At 43.1% G+C, this 22,377-nt stretch overlaps 1 protein-coding gene across 2 annotated transcripts; it reads right to left on the reverse strand.

The window, feature by feature from the left end:
• Positions 1-340: 340 nt before the first annotated feature.
• LOC115136074 (14-3-3 protein epsilon) lies at positions 341-21,722 on the reverse strand. Of its 2 annotated transcripts, none has more exons than XM_029671470.2 (6): positions 21,521-21,722; positions 7,150-7,349; positions 6,782-6,888; positions 6,049-6,255; positions 4,588-4,724; positions 341-1,505 (listed from the first exon to the last, which is right to left on the reverse strand). In XM_029671470.2, exons 1-6 carry the CDS (start codon positions 21,582-21,584, stop codon positions 1,453-1,455), a joined length of 768 nt encoding a protein of 255 aa, XP_029527330.2. In that variant the 5' UTR covers positions 21,585-21,722; the 3' UTR covers positions 341-1,452. The 2 variants fall into 2 exon arrangements, with proteins under 2 accessions (XP_029527330.2, XP_029527331.2); XM_029671471.2 differs by lacking the exon at positions 21,521-21,722 and adding an exon at positions 17,059-17,083.
• Positions 21,723-22,377: the final 655 nt, after the last annotated feature.

Below are 22,377 nucleotides of genomic sequence, written 5' to 3' on the forward strand. Positions count from 1 at the left end.
GTGAATAGACCTATGACCCTAAGTACAAGTAATCCGTGGGGCTGAAAACAAGATACTATATTAGACGGCTTCCCAAAAGTGTGTAATCTTCTGTTGCTTTTCCCTCTTTTCTTGATCCAACCTACGCACTCCAATGGAAAATGATCCACATAATCAAAACAGTTTATGCTCTGTTACTGTCAGAGGGTAAGACACTTATTTCCTGATCAGTTCACTGAATGAGCACCTTACCCTTAGATGACAGTAACAACAGAAGGTAAACTGTCAAAGGTAAAACTTATCGGTCTCTGGCTAAAGATAGTACAGCGAATTTGAATCGAAAAATGACACCACAGGTGCATTTTAATGTAAGTTTCTTTTTTTTTATTTGAAGTTTAAATGTTAATTTCCATGCTGTGTTTCAGTAAGAAGACAGACGGGGCGTGTGGGTCCAGTCAGAATATCCAGTAGTACAAATCAGATTCAAGCTACACATACTGAACAGAAGAGAGAAAATAAGGGGGCAGGACAGAGGGAGAAAGAGAACATTCTGGAACAGAGGGGCAATACAAGATAACATAAGCAGGTTTCTTTTTTTAAACAAAGTTTTTTTTACAGTGCCAATGCAAACCTGCTTTACCTCACATAAGAGAGATGGAGAAACTTCACGCTCCTTGTTTTTGTTTTTTTACACTGCTACAAGCCATCGTCTCTATATGTCAGCAACCAGTACAAAAGCAGCGCTACAGACTGCACAACAATGTGTGGTCCATGCCTCGGACCTGAGTGGTGATCGCAAAGAGATGCTCGGGGGAAGTTCTGCTATCGTCATTGATAAGAGTCTGGCAATGAGAGGAGAAACACAAAGGGCACTTCGTTCCTTCTAAAAAGCTTTATGTCCCTTTTAAAAACAGTCAAAAGCCGCCACCATCCCTAATTTGCGACCAAAGGCTTAGACGACTAGAGTAAAGTAGCACGAAGACATCAATCAGTTCTAGAAAAAGAGTTACAGCAAACGTTTGTGTTTTAAAAATAAAGTCAGCGAGCGCATGAATGTTGACGACCGCAGGCAAGCACACTTGGCAACTGATGACACAGCAAAAATGAAAACAAAAAAAGTGACAAATGACGTGACCCTTACATGGCCAGGCTTGCAACAGGGGTTTTACTAATATATATATATATAGTAACACCCAGGAACAGCTCGAAGCTTCAGCTTTTATATTTTCTCTTGTGTTTAAATGCAGAAGTTATTATTTCCAATGAAATGGGCAATTTTTATCTGAATTTTTTTATAAAAGGAAAACCAGAAGAACTGACAGACAGATAAAGAGTGATAGTGAACAAGAAAAGGGGTAAAAGAGCGAGTTGGCATCGGCGTAAAAGCCGAGTTTGGGAGCTCTCACTGACACCATAGTTGGAACTGGGGCTAGCAGGCGGAGGGGAGGGGTGTCTTGTATTGGCCGTGAAGTCTCACTGGGTCTCATCCTCCACATCTTGCAGCAGTTCTTTATTCTGTTCTTCACCTAAAGAGAGAGAGGCACATGTATTCCATTTAATTGTATATTTTTAATCTTCATCATTCAAAGCCAGTGTCATTTTCACCACAAACATAAATGGACAAAAGAAAGCCCAGAGCCCACCCACTGTTACCATGGCAACAGGAAGGTGAGGTTTACAGTGATATGGTTTTCAGGGGAGGAGTGATTAGTAAAGATAGGTGGTGATGGGTGAGTGAGATGGGCTGAGGAAGGGAAAAGGGGATCGATACCAAGTCAGTTATACAACTGAATGAGTCTTCCGCATTTAATCCAACCCCTCTGAATCAGAGAGGTGCGGGGGGCTGCCATAATCCACATCTTCGGCACCCGGGGAACTGCCTTGCTCAGGGGCAGGACGACAGATTTTTACCTTGTCAGCTCGGGGATTCGATCCAGCACCCTTTCAGTTACTGGCCCAACACTCCAAGACCACCAGAGTCAAAGACTCCAAGATTAAGGTCCCCTAGGTATAGATCTATGATCTGCTTTCCCTCCCCCAATCATAACCTTAAAGGGATAGTGCTTTGTTCTACTAACCCAAACATAACATTTTGTCTCTGTGTGCAATGTGAAGGAAGTTAACTGTTGTTTCAAAAAACAATGCCATGAGCGTTACAATTATAAAATTGCCGTTTGGTTGTCAGTCTATGCCAGCAAAATGTGTGATATGAATGCCTTCGGGGTCAATGGCAGAGATAACATACACTACAAAGGCGTTGGAAAACCCACCCACGAGTCATGTTGCACAAAAAGGTACCTTAAAAACACATTGGTGGTTGGCAGGAGAATGTGCATAGTGGCATCAGAAAGTGTTCATGCCCCATGACTTATTTTGTTGTGTTACAGCCTGAATTTTAAATGTAATACATTAAGATTGTGTCACTGAACTACACAGAATAACCCATATCAGTGGAATTTGTTTGTAGAAATTACAACTTCAAAGTGGAAAGGTCTTGAGTCAATAAGTTTTCAACCCCTTTGTAATAGCAAGCCTAAATAAGTTCAGGAGTAAATGTGCTTAACAAATCACAATTTAAATTGACTCATTTGTGTTCAATAATAGTGGTTAACATGATTTTTGATTGACTACCCCATCTCTGTATCCCACATACACAATTATCTGTTAGGTCCCTCAACCGACTAGTGAATTTCAAGCACAGATTCATCCACCAAGAACAGGGAGGTTTCCAATGCCTCTCAAAGGACACCGATTGGTAGATGTATAAAAAAATACAAAGCAGACACTGAATAGCCCTTTGAGCATGGTGAAGTTATTAATTAGGCTTTGGATGGTTTATCAATACCCCCAGTCACAACAAAGATACAGGCATTCTTCCTAACTCAGTTGCCAGAGAGGAAGGAAACCTCTTAGGGATTTCACAAGGCCAATTGTGATTTTAAAACAGTTCGAGTTTAATGGCTGTGATGGGAGATAACGGAAGATGGATCAACATTGTAGTTACTCCACAATACTAACAAATAACTAAAAAGAAGGAACCCTGTACAGATTTTTTAAAATCCAAAACATGCATCCTGTTTGCAATAGGGCACTAAAGTAATACTGCAAATGATGTGGCAAAGAATTTACCTTTTTGTCCTGAATACAAAGCATTACGTTTGGGGCAAATCAAACTGAACACGTCACTGAGTACCTCTCCATATTTTCAAGCATGGCAGTAGCTGCATCATGTTATGGGTATGCTTGTCATCGGTAAGGACTAGTGAGTTCAGGATAAAAATAAATGGAATACAGCCATAAGCACATGCACATTCTTAGAGGAAAACCTGGTTCAGTCTGCCTTCCAACAGATACTAGGAGACAAATGCACCTTTCAGCAAGACAATAACCTAAAACACAAGGCCAAATCTACACTGGAGTTGCTTTAGAAGATGTTCCTGAGTGGCCTAGTTACAGTTTTTACTTAAATATATATTTAATCCATTTTGCATTCAGGCTGTAACAAAATGTGGAATAAGTCACAGGGTATGAATACATTCTAAAGGCACTAGTGCTAGTGTGCAAACCAGTATCAACACAAATATCTATTCTTCACACGGCAAAATGTCAAACGCCTCAGTAAAGATTTGATAGCTAGCAAATGCCTTTCGGGCCACCTAGGCTGGTTGCTTAGGAAGGTTTCCATAGAGATGGCACAGCCATCTACTTGGTAAGAATTAAAGCAGCGAGTCTAACAAAGGTTCAGATTCTACGAAGATCAAAAATAGAAACTATAATAAAGGTGCCTAACTAGTGCCTACGAGATGCTACATGCAGTTGGTGTGGACAACAGCACAGTGTTGATGTGCATCAACTGCCTGTTTGCAGATTTAAGAGTGACAAACAGGGTCCCAAGGATTCGGTGTGATTACTGAGTATGTCATGTTCAGCCATAATAATAAATGGAATACCTAAACTCTAGCCCAAACCCAGACAGACAGTGTTGGTAAAAATTGCGTTGCAGTGAGTAGGACAGTGACACTAACCACACAGCACTCAAATGTTTCGCGTTCCACAACATTTTACTAGTGTGAATTAATTAACCCGGCGCTGGAAGATGCAGAGAAAAAGTGTTAGTGAAGGGCAGCAAGTCTTGATTGACAAAGCAAGAGGGATGCCCAAGACAGGAGAAAGATGACTTACAAAATACAGTTCTATCGAGGGAATGGAGTGGGGGGGGGGGGTTGTCCTTAAGAATCTACACAGTGGAAGATGGAGACATGAGAGAGAGCCTTGAACATGAGTACATCTCAGACAGAGGGATACAGACAGTAAAAGAGAAAGGGGTGAAACGGAAAGATAGAGAAAAAGAGAAATAGAAAGAAAGAGAGCTGGAGAAAGAGGGAGCGCTGCTGAGGTTAGAGAAAAACCACTGTGCTGAGGGGAGAAGATAAAGGGTGGGTGAGGTCAACTCTCCAACCCTAAGAGCACACAGCACCAGCCCAGCAGTGTGTGCTGTCAATAGGTGGAAAACATCCATCCTCCACGTGACCACAGACGCTGGAGTGGGTTTAGTCCTTGAACTGTATTGTTCTACATATAATAGGTGAAGAAGCATGGAACGCTCACCGTCTCCCTGCATATCTGAAGTCCATAGTGTCAGGTTGTCGCGTAGCAACTGCATGATGAGTGTGGAGTCCTTGTAGCTCTCCTCGCTCAGCGTGTCCAGTTCTGCAATGGCATCGTCAAATGCCGCCTTCGCCAACCTGAGGGCAACAGCGTGGGCAGAGAGGGAGTGTCAAAGGTTGGATTTTACAGTGTGTCAGAGTCACATCAACAATTTGCTGAACATTAGTCAACATGTATGGAGCATACAATAACATGGCTTGATAAATACAAATATATATTATATTGTATTACTAGCCAGGACATCAGGTGACTTCCATGTACTGTATAGGAGAGACAATTGCATGCCCAGTCTGAAATATAGGCATGGGCAGCATATCGTATAAACCATATATCAGGGTATTTGGAAAAAGCCATGGGATGGTTTTTCAAAACTGTTGAAACTATTTCTTTGAACTTTTTCCAATAAATTGTTATATTTGTAGATACTTTTTAAGTTAAGTTAATACCTGCAGGCAACTTGTACAATACGTTAGGACATAAAGCAGACTGCGGTTTTCTGTCACCGTTCACTTTATAAAGCTTACCCTAGCTCCCCAGAACAGAAGGAGCCAGCCACGTGTTTGTTTGTAAATAGCACAACGGGAGTCCATAACGTTATATATGTATCAGCGAGTCTGTGTGCGGCGCACAAGGTCATACAATTCACTACTAAGTTCTGTACAGCTGACATTTTTCCCCCGGTACTTCCAACTAGCATTTAAATTGTTCTCCCATCTGCTCCGTGTACACATGCTGCCCTTCCTTCAAAGGATGCATCAATGTTTTTCATTTGCACAATCTCCTGTTCAAGTTCGCTTGTAAATGTCCACACTCACCAAAAATGACATTTGGTAGCTACTTGCTATGCTTGTATAACTTTGATCTGGATTTGCTAGTCTTTGCAATTAATTGATGTTCAGTTTTGCTGTTTGTTTGTGCTAATTTTGTTTGCATTCTGGTAATAGAAGCCCAATGGCATTTTGTTGTATTTTAACACCCACAGGTACCTGGCACATTTTTATATCGTCATAAGGTCCTTCTCTCCAGTAATGCCAGTAATACAATAAATCCCAGGATGAGAGAAGGACGTTATGACGATATAAAATGTGGATACCGCCCAAGCCTAGTAGACATGATGCAGCACTAGATAAGGTCTAAAAAACCTAATCAAATCTCAATCTGTTTCTTTGAAAATGTTAATAAAAGACTAACACCTGGTACTGCAGAAAAACACTCCGTAAGGCATAGCCAGAATTCTTTAAAAAAAAGTGTTTTTATAAAATACTCGGGCCTCCTGCTTGTGCATTATTACACACTCACAATCGCTTTCTATTTCAAACATCTTGCAATGGCGCGTAGATGAGGGAGATGGAAGAGTGAAAAGACGAGAGAAGAGTGGGGAGAGAAGATGAGGGGGCCCACCTGCATGCGCGGTCGGGGGAATTGAGGATTTCATAATAAAATACGGAGAAGTTGAGCGCCAGTCCCAGACGGATAGGGTGTGTCGGTGGGAGTTCGATCATGGCGATGTCGCTTGCAGCTTTGTACGCAACCAAGCTGTTCTCTGCCGCCTCCTTTCGGTCGTTGCCCGTGGCAAACTCTGCCAGGTACCTGTGGTAGTCTCCCTTCCTGAGGAAAAAGGGAGAACGAGACTTATTTCAACCTCACAAAACATTCAATCAATCCATGGTCTGCATATGTTAACATATGAATATTCTTAACAGACAAGCATGGCTTGTGGGTTGAGAAAACACTGCATAATTCTATGAATGAACCCCATGTACAAAAGGGTCTTACTGTCATGCAGCCCTTGAAACTGGTGTGGACACTTAAGACTACTCCTTGACCAGGACTAGACTTGCTAGAGAGACTAGCCCTGCGTCCCAATATTCCACATTTACTCTGAAGTATGCACTCCCCTATTTGGATTTAAAAGGATTGGTGTAAGATCCCTTGCTTACACCAATTGTGTGCTTTTAAATTCATGTGGGGTAGCACACAAGTGCACAGTTCAGGGCAAAGGGTGAACCATTGAGAAGCAGATGTCCACACAGAGCAGAGAGACTTTTCTCATGTTACTAGAACAGTCAGGGCATAGATATTAGCTGATGTGCGCTAAATCGTTTTTCAAAAGCTGTCCCATCCGCAGACGTACATTTTGTAGTAGAAAACCTTCGATTCTCCAGTGTTTGCTGCTGGAATGAGGTGCTTGTCCAGTACATCCAGAATGTCATTACAGATTGATTTCAGCTCAGTCTCCACCTGCAGAGCAGACAAAACACACAGCACCTGTTGGCAACAAACTCAAGGAGGACAAAAACAACTCAACATTGTCTATTTTTATTTATTTATTTTACTTAACCCTTGAACGACCTCTAAAAATTTAACACTTTTTTTTTAAGGCCCCAAGATATAAACCTCTACTTTGAAAGGAGCCACACACCATCCTTAGCTAACCAACATCTCAACATCTAGCCGCCTTTATCAGGGTTCTCCTCTACTACCACCATCCACGTGGCTCACCGTTTGCCTGTATTCCCGGATCATCTTCAGTTTGTCTTCGCCTCCTTTGTTCTCCTCCTTCTGTTCAAGGCTGCTGATTATCCTCCAGGACGCTCTTCTGGCTCCGATCACGTTCTTGTAAGCCACCGACAGCAGGTTCCGCTCCTCCACCGTCAGCTCCACGTCCATGCCCGCCACGTTCTTCATGGACTCCACCATTTCTGACAGAGAGAGAAAAGACTGAACCTAAACCATCAAACACGCTGCCTTCAATAAGTTACGAACAATTTGTTCTGTTCTGGATTTTGTCTGTTTTTTTGCTGGCAGCAATCACACAAGAACATAGAAAATCTGGAAATGTAGATTTTGGCTACGGGATAGATCAATTTATATTATGTATATGAATGGAGGAAATGTTCAGAAAGCAGGAATTCCTGATTAATAAAGACAAATTACATCCCTGACTGAGAATACACCGCTGCTACTCTGTTGTTATCTATGCATAGTCACTTTAATAGCTCTACCTACATGTACATATTACCTCAACTAACCGGTACCCCTCTGTATATAGTCTCGCTATTGTAATTTTACTGCTGCTCTTTAATTACTTGTTATTTTAATTCTCATTCATATTTTTTTTAAATGCATTGTTGGTTCAGTGCTCATAAGTAAGCATTTCACTAAGGTCGACACCAGTGGTATTCGGCGCATGTGATTAATATTATTATTTTATTTGTCATTGCCAATCTCTATGTTCAATATGCGATGGATTTACAGCGGAGTTGCTCATTGGTTGTTGGAAATAACATTCATATTTTCCATGAAAACATGTGGAGCCTCAGGAAATTGTTTTTGACTTTGTTATGAATTCAAATTTTAAACATTTAGCTAAACATGTTGTATTTTGAGGCCTAAAATCTAAACTAATACATTTGGAGGTTGGAATGCCCACGTGGATACCGACTGGATACCGACGTGTTCTGTGGAGAAAATGATAATGAAAATAATGAAACTGTGATTGGAGGATAGCTGTGAGGGGGATTAAATCCTGTTCTCCTCAAGCTCAATTATAGAATGTTCATATTCAAATATCACAGAAAGGCGAGTCTCTTCAGCATATGACATGGAGTAGAATAGCTAAAGATTCGATGCTCGACTACCAGTGCCCGGGAAGAGCAGCGGTACTACGGTATCTCTACAGAATAAGACCACTTGACCCGTGACGTCGATGAGTGGGCTAGAGCCGTGCTCAGACAGTGACACCACTCTGGATTGACACAATTTTAAAAAAGGTAGGACAGGGAAATTAAACAAGATTTCAGGATATACAGTGCTTTCAGAAAGTATTCATACCCATTGCTGCGTTACAGCGTAAATAAATAAAAATAGGTTACATGTATTTTTTCTCACCCATCTACACACAGTACTCCATAATGAAAGTGAAAACATGTTTAGAAATTTTTACCAATTTATTGAAAATAAAATACAGAAATCTAATTTATATAAGTATTCAGATCTTTTAAAAACATTACTTTGTAGAAGCACCTTTGGCAGCAATTACAGCTGTGAGTCTCTGGGTAAATCCAAGAGCTTTCCACACCTGGATTGTGCAACATTTGCCCATTTTTATTTTCAACATTCTTCAAGCTCTGTCAAATTGGTTGTTGATCGTTGCTAGACAACCATTTTCATGTCTTGCCATAGATTTTCAAGTAAGTCAAAACTAACTTGACCACTCAGAAACATTCATTGTCTTCTTGGTAAGCAACTCCAGTATAGATTTGCCCTTGTGTTTTAAGTTGTAGTCCTGCTTAAAAGATGAATTAATCCCCCAGTCTGGTGGAACACAGACAAGGTTTTCATCTAGGATTTTGCCTGTGCTTAGCTCCATTCCGTTTCTTTTTTTATCCTGAAAAACTCAGTCCTTAACGATTACAAGCACACCCAGGATGCAGCCATCACTATTCTTGAAAATATGGCGAGTGGTTCTCAGTAATATGTTGTATTTGCCCCAAATTTAAACACTTTGTATTCAGGGCAAAAATGTAATTGTTTTACCACATTTTTTTTGCAGTATTACTTTAGTGCCTTGTTGCAAACAAACAAACTGCACATTTTAGAATATTTGTATTATGTACAGGCTTCCTTTTCACTCTGTCAATTATGTTAGTATTGAGGATGTTATTGATTCATCATCAGTTCTCCTACCACAGACAAACTATGTAACCTTTTTAAAATAACCATTGGCCTCGCGCTGAGTGGTATCCTTCCTCTCCGGCAAGGAGTTAGGAAGGACGCCTGTATCTTTGTAGTGACTGGGTGTATTGATACACCATCCAAAGTGTAATTAATAACTTCACTATGCTCATTGGAAAACCTCCTTGGTCTGTGGTTGAAATACACTGCTCAACTGAGGGACCTTACAAATAATTGTATGTGTGGGGTTCAGAATCAAGTTAAATACTCTGTTTGCAAACAGAGTGAGTCCATGCAACTTGTGACTTGTGATGCTTTTCAAAACATTTTCAAAACGTCTAACTAGTGCTCAGCAACTCTGCTGCCCTGACACTTGATGTGTCTATAAAAAAAAGGACATTGTTAACTGTTCACCCCATTAATCAAGGAAAGAGGAATACTACTTCATCTCTGGGGGGGGCGACAGGCATGACAGAGGTGGGTTGGGGGCAGAGGACTTACCACCACCATTACAACTCCACATTGGAATTCGTTCAGGTCTGTTGAGTGCCCAGGACCACTGAGGCTGGGGGCAGTGTATAAGTGCACTTCGTCAAAGAGGCAGCGGCAAGGAGGGGAAGGATTCAAAAGTAAATGAGCAGTCTCTGCAAAGATACCCACTAAGAAGATAGCCCGTCTGAGCCATTTGCACAAACATTGGGGCTGGATGGCTCGCCTGAGCTGGAGAGAGGGGTTACGTAAGAGAGTGGCACACTGGTGCCTCGTCTCCTCCCGTCCTTATGTCAGGGGGCTGCATAGGCACACACCCCCACCCCACCTACCCCAGCTATACTATCCGCCTTGCACATTCCTCTGTGCCAAAGGGGGCTCCCGGAGGAATGGCCTGTTCCACAGCAGGCCTGGGGGGGGGGGGTCAGTCTGGCTCTGAGCCCCTACAGGGGATTGTCCCCTTTCAGGAGGCCTAACGACAGGAGGGGTGGGGGGTGTCGCCTCTCTCAACAGTGGCTAGAGCTGGTAGAGAACAGTATCCTGTTTCAGAGCAGAGCAAAAGAGACCAGACTGCCTGGCCCGTGTGTACCGCTGGTGAATCTTTGATAATAGAATCTAGAAAACTGAAATCAGCAACTAATGGTATGCCTTTGTATAGAGTAGCATACAGACACCTTGACATCTACATTTTGTTACGTTACAGCCTTATTCTAAAATCGATTAAATAAATGTTTTTCCTCAATCGTGGGGAGAAAGGCCTTGGTCAGGGAAGTGAGGGAGGGACAGGGAGACTAGTCAGGATCGAGGGAGAGATGAACACAGCAAAGTACAGAAAGATCCATGATGAAAGCCTGCCCCAGAAAGCTCGGGACCTCAGACTGGGGCGAAGGTTCACCTTTCAACAGGACAACAACCCTAAGCACACAGCCAGACAACGCAGGAGTGGCTTCAAAGTCTCTGAAAGTCCTTTAGTGGCCCAACCAGAGCCCGGAGTTAAACCCAATCGAACATCTCTGGACAGACCTGAAAATAGCTGTGCAGCGACACTCACCATCCAACCTGACAAGAGCTTGAGAAGCTCTGCAGAGAAGAATGAGAAACCTCCCCAAATACAGGTGTGCCAAACTTGTAGCATCATACCCAAGAAGACTTGAGGCTGTAATCACTGCCAAAGGTGCTTCAACAAAGTACTGAGTAAAGGGTCTGAATACTTATGTAAATGTGATAGTTTACATTTTTGTATACATTTGCAAGCTTTGTGTGTAGATTGAGGGGGGGACTATTTAATACATTTTATAATAAGGCTGTAACGTAACAAAACGTGGAAAAAGTAAAAGGGCCTGAATTAGAGGTCGGTCGATTAAATCGAAATGGCCGATTAATTAGGGCCGATTTCAAGTTTTCATAATCGGACAACTGTATTTTTGGACACCGATTTGGCAGGTTTTTTATATATATATTTTTTACACCTTTATTTAATCTTTATTTAACTAGGCAAGTCAGTTAAGAACACATTCTTATATTCAATGACGGCCTAGGAACGGTGGGTTAACTGCCTCGTTCAGGGGCAGAACGACGGACTTTCACCTCGTCAGCTCAGGGGATCCAATCTTGCAACCTTCCAGTTAACAAGTCCAACACTATAACCACCTGCCTCTCGTTGCACTCCACGAGGAGACTGCCTGCTACACGAATGCAGTAAGCCAAGGTAAGTTTCTAGCTAGCATTAAACTTATCTTATAAAAAACAATCAATCATAATCACTAGTTAACTACACATGGTTGATGATATTATTAGTTTATCAAGCGTGTCCTGTGTTGCATATAATCTGACTGAGCATACAAGTATCTGACTGAGTGGTGGTAGGCAGCAGCAGGCTCATAAGCATTCATTCAAACAGCACATTCGTGCGTTTTAGCAGCAGCTCTTCGTTGTGCGTCAAGCATTGCACTGTTTATGACTTCAAGCCTATCAACTCCCGAGATGAGGCTGGTGTAACCGAAGTGAAATGGCTAGCTAGTTAGCGGGGTGCGCGCTAATAGCGTTTCAAACGTCACTCGCTCTGAGACTTGGAGTGGTTGTTCCCCTTGCTCTGCATGGGTAACGCTGCTTCGAGAGTGGCTGTTGTCGTTGTGTTCCTGGTTCGAGCCCAGGGAGGAGCGAGGAGAGGGATGGAAGCTATACTGTTACACTGGCAATACTAAAGTGCCTATAAGAACATCCAATAGTCAAAGTTTAATGAAATACAAATGGTATAGAGGGAAATAGTCCTATAATAACTACAACCTAAAACTTCTTACCTGGAAATATTGAAGAATCATGTTAAAAGGAACCACCTGCTTTCAAAATGTTCTCATGTTCTGAGCAAGGAACTGAAACGTTAGCTTTCTTACATAGCACATATTGCACTTAACTTTCTTCTCCAACACTTTGTTTTTGCATTATTTAAACCAAATTGAACATGTTTCATTACTTGAGGCTAAATTGATTTGATTGATGTATTATATTAAGTTAAAATAAGTTTTCATTCAGTATTGTAATTGTCATTATTACATATAAATAAAAATACTTTTATTTTTTATAAATCAGCCGATTAAATCGGTATGGGATTTTTTGGTCCTCCAATAATCGGTATCGGCGTTGAAAAATCATAAATCGGTCGACCTCTAGTCTGAATACTTTCTGAATGCACTGTATAACCCAACACCACTAAGTCGGAGAGGAGCGTGAACTAACTGTTACTGATTCTATGGTGAATGCAGAGTAAATAGAAGCTTTCTAGCTAAATAAAAGTGGACAATGACGGAAACTGTGCAATAATGCTACGTTTTGATGCGAGTTGTCACCTGTCAGGGACTGGTCCAAATTAAGGGGCCACGGTTCCGGTCTGGAAGCACGCTTGACTGCACCTACAGTATTGCTTAGGTACTGCAGTTTAACTGCATCACGGCCGAGAAAGGTAATTACCGTCGACGGCCCCATAGAGACGTCAAATTTTAAAATTCCTAACAAGACATTAGTGATCACCTTTGGGAGAAAAAAAACATGCATTAACTTACTCAAATTGTCGCCCAGGCCACTCACAGCCGAAGATATTAACATTTTATATTCATACTGAGGTCATGACCCCAGCTCGCCAAGGGAAGTGCCGATTGGCTTGTTGAGCTCTCCACATGCTCTGACAGAGTTCCTGGAGCATGTGTGCGACATACTACCGTCTTTCCAGTGCGCACTGAGTGCTTGAGTGCAGGCGGAGTAATCTCAGTAAGGAAGATGGCTCCAACTCTCTCCCAAGTGGTCATTCTCTCTTTCTCCCCTTACCCATCTGTCTATCGCCTCCTTTGAATTCCATGCTGTCACAGTTACCAGCCCTTTCAAGCTTAACATCCTTATCATTTATCGCCCTCCAGGTTCCCTCGGAGAGTTCATCAATGAGCTTGATGCCTTGATAAGCTCCTTTCCTGAGGACGGCTCACCTCTCACAGTTCTGGGCGACTTTAACCTCCCCACGTCTACCTTTGACTCATTCCTCTCTGCCTCCTTCTTTCCACTCCTCTCCTCTTTTGACCTCACCCTCTCACCTTCCCCCCTACTCACAAGGCAGGCAATACGCTCGACCTCATCTTTACTAGATGCTGTTCCTCCACTAACCTCATTGCAACTCCCTCCAAGTCTCCGACCACTACCTTGTATCCTTTTCCCTCTCGCTCTCATCCAACACTTCCCACACTGCCCCTACTCGGATGGTATCGCGCCGTCCCAACCTTCGCTCTCTCTCCCCGCTACTGTCTCCTCTTTCATCCTATCATCTCTTCCCTCTGCTCAAACCTTCTCCAACCTATCTCCTGATTCTGCCTCCTCAACCCTCCTCTCCTCCCTTTCTGCATCCTTTGACTCTCTATGTCCCCTATCCTCCAGGCCGGCTCGGTCCTCCCCTCCCGCTCCGTGGCTCGACGACTCATTGCGAGCTCACAGAACAGGACTCCGGGCAGCCGAGCGGAAATGGAGGAAAACTCGCCTCCCTGCGGACCTGGCATCCTTTCACTCCCTCCTCTCTACATTTTCCTCCTCTGTCTCTGCTGCTAAAGCCACTTTCTACCACTCTAAATTCCAAGCATCTGCCTCTAACCCTAGGAAGCTCTTTGCCACCTTCTCCTCCCTCTTGAATCCTCCTCCCCCTCCCCCCCTCCTCCTCCTCTCTCTGCAGATGACTTCGTCAACCATTTTGAAAAGAAGGTCGACGACATCCGATCCTCGTTTGCTAAGTCAAACGACACCGCTGGTTCTGCTCACACTGCCCTACCCTGTGCTCTGACCTCTTTCTCCCCTCTCTCTCCAGATGACATCTCGCGTCTTGTGACGGCCGGCCGCCCAACAACCTGCCCGCTTGACCCTATCCCCTCCTCTCTTCTCCAGACCATCTCCGGTGACCTTCTCCCTTACCTCACCTCGCTCATCAACTCATCCCTGACCGCTGGCTCGTCCCTCCCGTCTTCAAGAGAGCGAGAGTTGCACCCCTTCTGAAAAAACCTACACTCGATCCCTCCGATGTCAACAACTACAGACCAGTATCCCTTCTTTCTTTTCTCTCAAAAACTCTTGAACGTGCCGTCCTTGGCCAGCTCTCCCGCTATCTCTCTCAGAATGACCTTCTCTTGATCCAAATCAGTCAGGTTTCAAGACTAGTCATTCAACTGAGACTGCTCTTCTCTGTATCACGGAGGCGCTCCCGCACTGCTAAAGCTAACTCTCTCTCCTCTGCTCTCATCCTTCTAGACCTATCGGCTGCCTTCGATACTGTGAACCATCAGATCCTCCTCTCCACCCTCTCCGAGTTGGGCATCTCCGGCGCGGCCCACGCTTGGATTGCGTCCTACCTGACAGGTCGCTCCTACCAGGTGGCGTGGCGAGAATCCGTCTCCTCACCACGTGCTCTCACCACTGGTGTCCCCCAGGGCTCTGTTCTAGGCCCTCTCCTATTCTCGCTATACACCAAGTCACTTGGCTCTGTCATAACCTCACATGGTCTCTCCTATCATTGCTATGCAGACGACACACAATTAATCTTCTCCTTTCCCCCTTCTGACGACCAGGTGGCGAATCGCATCTCTGCATGTCTGGCAGACATATCAGTGTGGATGACGGATCATCACCTCAAGCTGAACCTCGGCAAGACGGAGCTGCTCTTCCTCCCGGGGAAGGACTGCCCGTTCCATGATCTCGCCATCACGGTTGACAACTCCATTGTGTCCTCCTCCCAGAGCGCTAAGAACCTTGGCGTGATCCTGGACAACACCCTGTCGTTCTCAAATAACATCAAGGCGGTGGCCCGTTCCTGTAGGTTCATGCTCTACAACATCCGCAGAGTACGACCCTGCCTCACACAGGAAGCGGCGCAGGTCCTAATCCAGGCACTTGTCATCTCCCGTCTGGATTACTGCAACTCGCTGTTGGCTGGGCTCCCTGCCTGTGCCATTAAACCCCTACAACTCATCCAGAACGCCGCAGCCCGTCTGGTGTTCAACCTTCCCAAGTTCTCTCACGTCACCCCGCTCCTCCGCTCTCTCCACTGGCTTCCAGTTGAAGCTCGCATCCGCTACAAGACCATGGTGCTTGCCTATGGAGCTGTGAGGGAACGGCACCTCAGTACCTCCAGGCTCTGATCAGGCCCTACACCCAAACAAGGGCACTGCGTTCATCCACCTCTGGCCTGCTCGCCTCCCTACCACTGAGGAAGTACAGTTCCCGCTCAGCCCAGTCAAAACTGTTCGCTGCTCTGGCCCCCAATGGTGGAACAAACTCCCTCACGACGCCAGGACAGCGGAGTCAATCACCACCTTCCAGAGACACCTGAAACCCCACCTCTTTAAGGAATACCTAGGATAGGATAAAGTAATCCTTCTCACCCCCCTTAAAAGACCTAGATGCACTATTGTAAAGTGGCTGTTCCACTGGATGTCATAAGGTGAAAGCACCAATTTGTAAGTCGCTCTGGATAAGAGCGTCTGCTAAATGACTTAAATGTAATGTAAATGTAACTGCGTATGCGAATAGATTACATTGAAAACAAGGGTTGGCCATATTTGAGGCTCGTTCTTATTATACCTCAGTGGTCCAAATTCACGTTTCACCACCCGCATCTAACTAGCTGAGAGTACCTGACGCTGTTCATTGAGTGTTATTGCTAGCCAAATCCCTAGGACATCCCTACACTAAACCCTAACCATAACCAAACCCGAGCCTTAGCCAGTGATGTTAACCGTTAAATGGGTTAGCCGCCAAAAACACATTTGACCGGTCATGCTTATCGGTCTATAGGTAAATTAGCATACTTTAGTGAAATTAAATTGGTAGGTGTATTTTTGTTAGTCATGCATGTATCTTATCACACACGCACAGCATACAGAGCCTAGCTGACCATCACATGTAAGACAGCACGAAAGTAGCTCTTCGCTGGAGTGAAAGTGCTTTTGTAAGCCCAGTCATTGCACAACAAACAACTCTAAATGCAATTGGGTGTTAAAGGAGCTATTTTAATTTCTCAACTCGTAATTAAAGCACGCCTCCGATTTGCCGTGCGAGTGCGTAGGCTATCAGCGCGTCACCTACCACTTTGCAATGTGAGCTTGAGGCAGTAATTGTCTGAAAGCTGAACCTTTTACTTTACTTCAAATAATGTGGCATGTCTTACCTTGCTTCAAAGTAGCCTTGCAAAAATCTATCCATAGAAACAGAGGCAATTTTTTTTTAAAGACTTCCTGATGCCATTAACTAGTATTTCTCTCCTGTTCTGTTGGTTTTCATATCAACTTCTGTTGTCCAGAAGCAAAAAGGCACAACCCTAGTCATATTAACAACCCACCCTGGTTTCTGAGATTTTCATCATCGTCACATATGGAACATTAACCAGTTAACCTGTTGCCTCTACTTGGGACGCTTGCGTCCCAACTAGAGCTCTGGAAATGCAAATGCGCTACGCTAAATGCTAATAGTTAATTAGTATTAGTTAAAACTCAAAAGTTCATTAAAATACACATGCAGGGTATCAAATTAAAGCTACACTCGTTGTGAATCCAGGCAACAAGTCCGATTTTTAAAATGCTTTTCGGCGACAGCATGAGAAGCTATTATCTGATAGCATGCACCAATACACTACAACAGAAAAGCACAGCAGGGGACGTAAACAAAATAATTAGCATTTCGGCGTTACACAAACCGCACAATAAAATAGAAAACAGTCATTACCTTTCACCATCTTCTTTGTTGGCACTCCTAGATGTCCCATAAACACTATTGGGTCTTTATTTCGATTAAATCGGGCCATATAAAGCCAAGATATCGTTATATGTAGACTGTGTGATAAACGAAAAAAACAGCGATTTCACAACGTAACGTCATTTTTTTAAAATTCAAAAAGTAGACGATAAACTTTCACAAAACACTTCGAAATACGTTTGTAATGCTACTTTAGGTATTAGTAAACGTTAATAAGCGATAAAAATCATCCGTAGGCGATGTAAATATCATTAGCTGTCGTCTTGGAAAAAATTTCAGGAGAGAGCTCTTCCGGAATGATCTGGGCGGAGACCGGAGGTAAGCGGTGCCCCTCTTTCGGTTCAACCAAGAATCAAAGATGATTAAATTCACAAGATACTCGACAACATGGGGATGCTGTGGGAGTTGAATGCTCGGTCTTATCTAATTCGGCTCACTGTTAACAATTGCTGGAAGTGGCGCAAGGATATTTATTTCCATTTTCTGTGATCAGGTTTTCCTGCGCTTTCCGATGTAACGCACGTTATGTAATAGCCACAGTCGTGATTTAACCAGTTTTAAAAACGTCCGAGGGTTTCCTATCCACACATTCTAACCATATGAACGTACTATATTCCTGGCATGAGTAGCAGGGCGCTGAAATGTTGCGCGATTTTTAACAAAATGTTCAAAAAAGTAGAGGGTCGACTGAAGAGGTTAATGAGGGTCAGTTACTTGGCAGCAAAATGTACAGATATGTGCATCCCTAACACTTACTGTTAGCATTTCACACTGAACAAAAATATAAAATGCTGAAATAAAATATCCCAGAATGGTCCATAAGCACAAAAAGCTTCTCAAATGTTGTACATCCCTGTTAGTGAGCATTTCTCCTTTGCCAAGATAATCCATGCGCCGGTCAGGTGCATCATATCAAGAATCTGATTAAACAGCATAATCATTACACAAGTGCACCTTGTGCTGGGGACAATAAAGGCCACTAAGATGTGCAGTTTTGTCACCTGACAATTTCACAGAAGTCTCAAGTTCAGGGAGCGTGCAATTGGCATGCTGATTGCAGGAATGTCCACCAGAGCTGTTGCCAGAGAACTGAACAATAATTTCTCTACCATAAGCCGCCTCCGTCATTTTAAAGAATTTGGCAATACGTCCAACCGGCTTCACAACTGCAGACCATGTGTATGGCGTCGTGAGGGAAAGCAGTTTGTGGATGTCAACCTTGTGAAGAGAGTGCCTGGCCCATGGTGGCAGTGGGGTTATTGTATGGGGAGACATAAGCTACGGACAATGAACACAATTGCATTTTATCAGTGGCAATTTGAATGCACAGATACCGTGACGAGATCCTAAGGCCCACTGTCGTGCTATTCATCCGCTACAATCACCTCATGTTTCAGCGTGAGAATGCACGGCCCCATGTCGCAAGGATCTGTATACAATTCCTGGAAGCTGACCATTTCCCAGTTCATCCATGGCCTGCATACTCACCAGACATGTCACCCATTGAGCATGTTTGGAATGCTCTGGATCGACATGCACAACAGCATGTTCCAGTTCCCACCAACAACCACCATTCGCACAGCCATTGAAGAGGAGTGGGACAACATTCTACAATCAACAGCCTGATCAACTCATTGCAAAGGAGCTGCATTAGGCAAATGGTGGTCACAACAGATACTGTTTTTCTGATAAAAGCTCCTACCTCTTTTCGTTACGGTATCTGTGACCAACAGATGCATATCTGTATTCACAGTCATGTGAAATCCATATGAATTTATTTCAATTGACTGATTGCCTTATATGAACTGAATGTAACTCAGGGCCATCCCAAGGATCCCGGACAGCAAGGACCATTCACTAAGGCAACGCCTGCAGTGAGAGATAGTGCTTTGCCAGTGGCTAATTTTGTGATGGATGTTTTTCCTTTCAAGTGACTACTACCAGAACTACTACCACTTTACAGCCGTACTATCAATGAAAACAGCTAAATACCAAATAAAACACTGCAAAACTTCCGGGAACGCTTGTGAAACAGACCAAGCCGGGGTTTTAGAAGTCGATGAGAGAAGGGGAAATTCTTCCTTTGTTCTTCATTTTCGCAAAGTCTAAAGCCACAACCTAGATTTGAGCCAATGTATTAACTAGCTGAAGATGTTATTACTCCAATCTCATGAAAGTGACAACTGACATGTTTTCATTTGTCAACAAATTTATATTTAAGGAGTGCCTCTGATTTGAGGGCCTGTACATGCAGTTTGGTGCGAGATGACCATTAGAAACACGTCATTGGGTCTACACATGAGCTTAGCTAGTAAACTCCGCCATGACATTGCCTACAAGTGTGCTCTGGGATTTCTATTGGAGAAGCAGTTTTAGCCTAATACCTTGAAAATGTGTCCTGTTGTTTTCCAGCTGGCTAGCATGAGGCTTCTGAGCCTAGGCAATATATTTGTTGGAATCAGTGCAGTTCGTCCTCCTTTCCCTACAGTAACAGTTTTCCACATTTAAAAATATTTGTGGTGCTCCTAAATTGTCTGTGGTGCTTACATTCATGTTTTTTCCTCAAAACACAAATCTGCAATGCTTTAGGCGAGAAAGAAGCAGTTAAATGCCAGAGAAAGATGTGACTGATGCACATGGGAATAAGCTCTGGTTTGTCTCTGACATTCAGAAACTGAGATATGATCTTCTAAAGTTGGAGTCAAAAATAGTAAGACTTGTGTGAATGTTGCCATCAATTGAACTAATCACTTTCTGTAGAAGAGAATGTTTAATTAAATTGAGGGCTCATAAATTATCATAAATCATTTGGTAGCTGAATAACATTTGGGGAAATTGGGTCTAGACTTTATTTTTGTTATCCATTATTACTATTATATAGCCAACCTAAAATATGTCATGAGTCTTGCAAAACTATATAGAAATGCGCTTCAAAACACAGAGTCCCTCAAATTAAACAAAATTTGACAGAGATCCATATTACAGAAAACTATAACTAACTACCTAGATTTGACTACAGCATTAAAACAGTGTTGCTCTATTGTAGAAGTATTTAAACCCCACTAAGGGCCAATGAATGATTAGAACAACAGTTATTTGATGTGGACACCCTTGTAAGCCAAGTAACTAACCCAAGCTTGCCATGTCAAAGCCAGTAACATTGTAACCATATTTGTCTGTTAGCACATGTTATCCAACTTGCACTACTAATAAAAAATAATCGACAAATGAGACAACAGCTCATTTGTCAAGGTACTGACTGGCTAGCTGAAACGTGTTGCACTGACTGGCTTGGGAAAATGTAATGAGCCACCATTAGCTATCCCTTTAACAACCACACCCACTCGGCTTGCCAGGGACTGCGTTCTTTCCACAGTTAGGCTAAAAAGGTAGCTCGCGCTATCTAGCTAGCTATAACATTATACAAAACTGACAGCTAATGTTAGCGTGTTGAGTTTAATGTTCGCTTGCTAGCTAAGTTAGCTAGCTAACTACATGGCTCTGACGTTAGCTATCTAAATAGCGAAATGGCTCTGGTCGGTAGCTAATGTTAATTGGCTCTGGTTGATATACTGTTTAGCCAATCATGTCAAGGCAACAGTTAGCCAACTGGCGTCTAGAATAGAAAACTAATAACAAGATAGTTACCCAACGTGTACTAGCTACTGTAGATAGCTAACTACATGTGTTTCAGAAAACCCGAAACCCAACCCACAAAGCTCTGTCGTCGCAATTGCGTTTGACAGCCTGTGTGCGCACACACACACGATAGAAAGTTAGCTAGCGTCAAGACCAACTAACTAGCTAGATTAACCAAGCTGTAGTTTCTTATACTGTCACAATAACTATTTCACCATAAATCAGCCAATTATTTTAGCTAGCTAACAAATTAGCTTGCGGTAACTCATCACCATGGTAGCTAAAGTTGTACAGTAGCTAACGTCTCCTTTATGCATATTATAAAACAGTTAGCAGCCATTGTGCCACATCTAACGTTGCTATCAGGCTATAGTTTACTAGTTAGCAATATTAGCTACAATAGAATAGCTAGTTAACGTTAGTTGTATATCCATTGAGGGCCAACAACGACGTCGGAACTTCGGCACCACCAGCAGAAATAACCAACGGGTTTCAAGAAAGTAACTAGTTATAGCGTATACTGAATGACACATGCTAACGCTGAATGCCCAAAAACACAGTCATACACGTGTTAGACATTATTTCTAACTAACATTATTCAGTCAAACAAAACCACTTCTCTAAACGTTAAATGACTAGTTCGGAAACCCTCTTCTCCGCCATTTTGTCTCTACTACGATCTCTCACTAACCATCTTCAACCCACCTCGAAGCCCCCCGTTTAGTAGAGTACGGGGGGACAAGCGAATGAGACTGAGGCATACTCCGCATTGACGGTATATCTCAGCCCTTACCATCGTATCTCTCAGCTTGTTCGGCGAGTTTGGCCTGGTATACTAAATGCTCTCGATCTGCCATGGTGTTCGGGGTCGGACTGTCGATGGAGAGCGGATCGAACTTGTGTATGTCTGTCACAGTCGGCGGTTCTTAGTGGAGCAACTGCAGCGTCCCCACTCTCTAGCTACCGGTAGCAGCAGCACTGGTGTAAAGATGGCGTCGGAACTCCATCCGGGACACCAACGCAATCCATGACGCCACCGTGTACCAATTTACATATCTTTATGACGTCTAACTGTAATCCAAAAATCTGTTGAAAGATAATGTGATACACATATTACTATTAAAAATATGTTGTTATAATATAATAATTTCAGCATGATAGTAGTGTGTATAGTTCACACACCAGTCATTCACATTTTTGTATTCGGCTCTGGTTGACACCTTTGACCAGTGATGGGGAAACGAAGCTTCCTGATGCGTTGAGTCTTTCCAGCAAATTGTGTTGAAAATAGGTTCAATACGTTGGCTTTGGTCAACAGTGTACACTAGTGCCACCTGCTGGTGAAAATAAATTAGCGCAGACAAATTATTATAGAAGATGTCCCACATGCTGTAGCGAGTGCACAGAATAGCCTTTTTGTCTTCTACCAAAACCAATAAGGTTTTCATTGATCACGTGTTTCTAATAAAGTGATATAGGCATAGGCACACTGCTTTGAAGTAAACAGCTTAGCGATTTCGACGCATGACCTTTGACCAGACAGACAAACAACTCCTTATCATTGCTGGAATCCATAATGTTATTATAATCAGATTATTTAAAATCAGATTCGGTACAGACAACCCCAGACCCAACTCATCAGAATGCCTC

This window comes from Oncorhynchus nerka, linkage group LG10, assembly GCF_034236695.1.
Source record: "Oncorhynchus nerka isolate Pitt River linkage group LG10, Oner_Uvic_2.0, whole genome shotgun sequence".
NCBI classification, from domain to species: Eukaryota; Metazoa; Chordata; class Actinopteri; order Salmoniformes; family Salmonidae; genus Oncorhynchus; species Oncorhynchus nerka.

Bases quoted from the DNA above. Each gene is read 5' to 3' on its own strand.
- LOC115136074 (XM_029671470.2), bottom strand. From the start codon at position 21,584: ATGGCAGATCGAGAGCATTTAGTATACCAGGCCAAACTCGCCGAACAA. The intron at 6,889-7,149 runs GTGAGCCACGTG...TCTGCTCTGCAG, and splicing joins TCCGGGAATACAGGCAAACG to GTGGAGACTGAGCTGAAATC. The intron at 4,725-6,048 runs GTGGGCCCCCTC...TGTTGCCCTCAG, and splicing joins TCCCCCGACCGCGCATGCAG to GTTGGCGAAGGCGGCATTTG.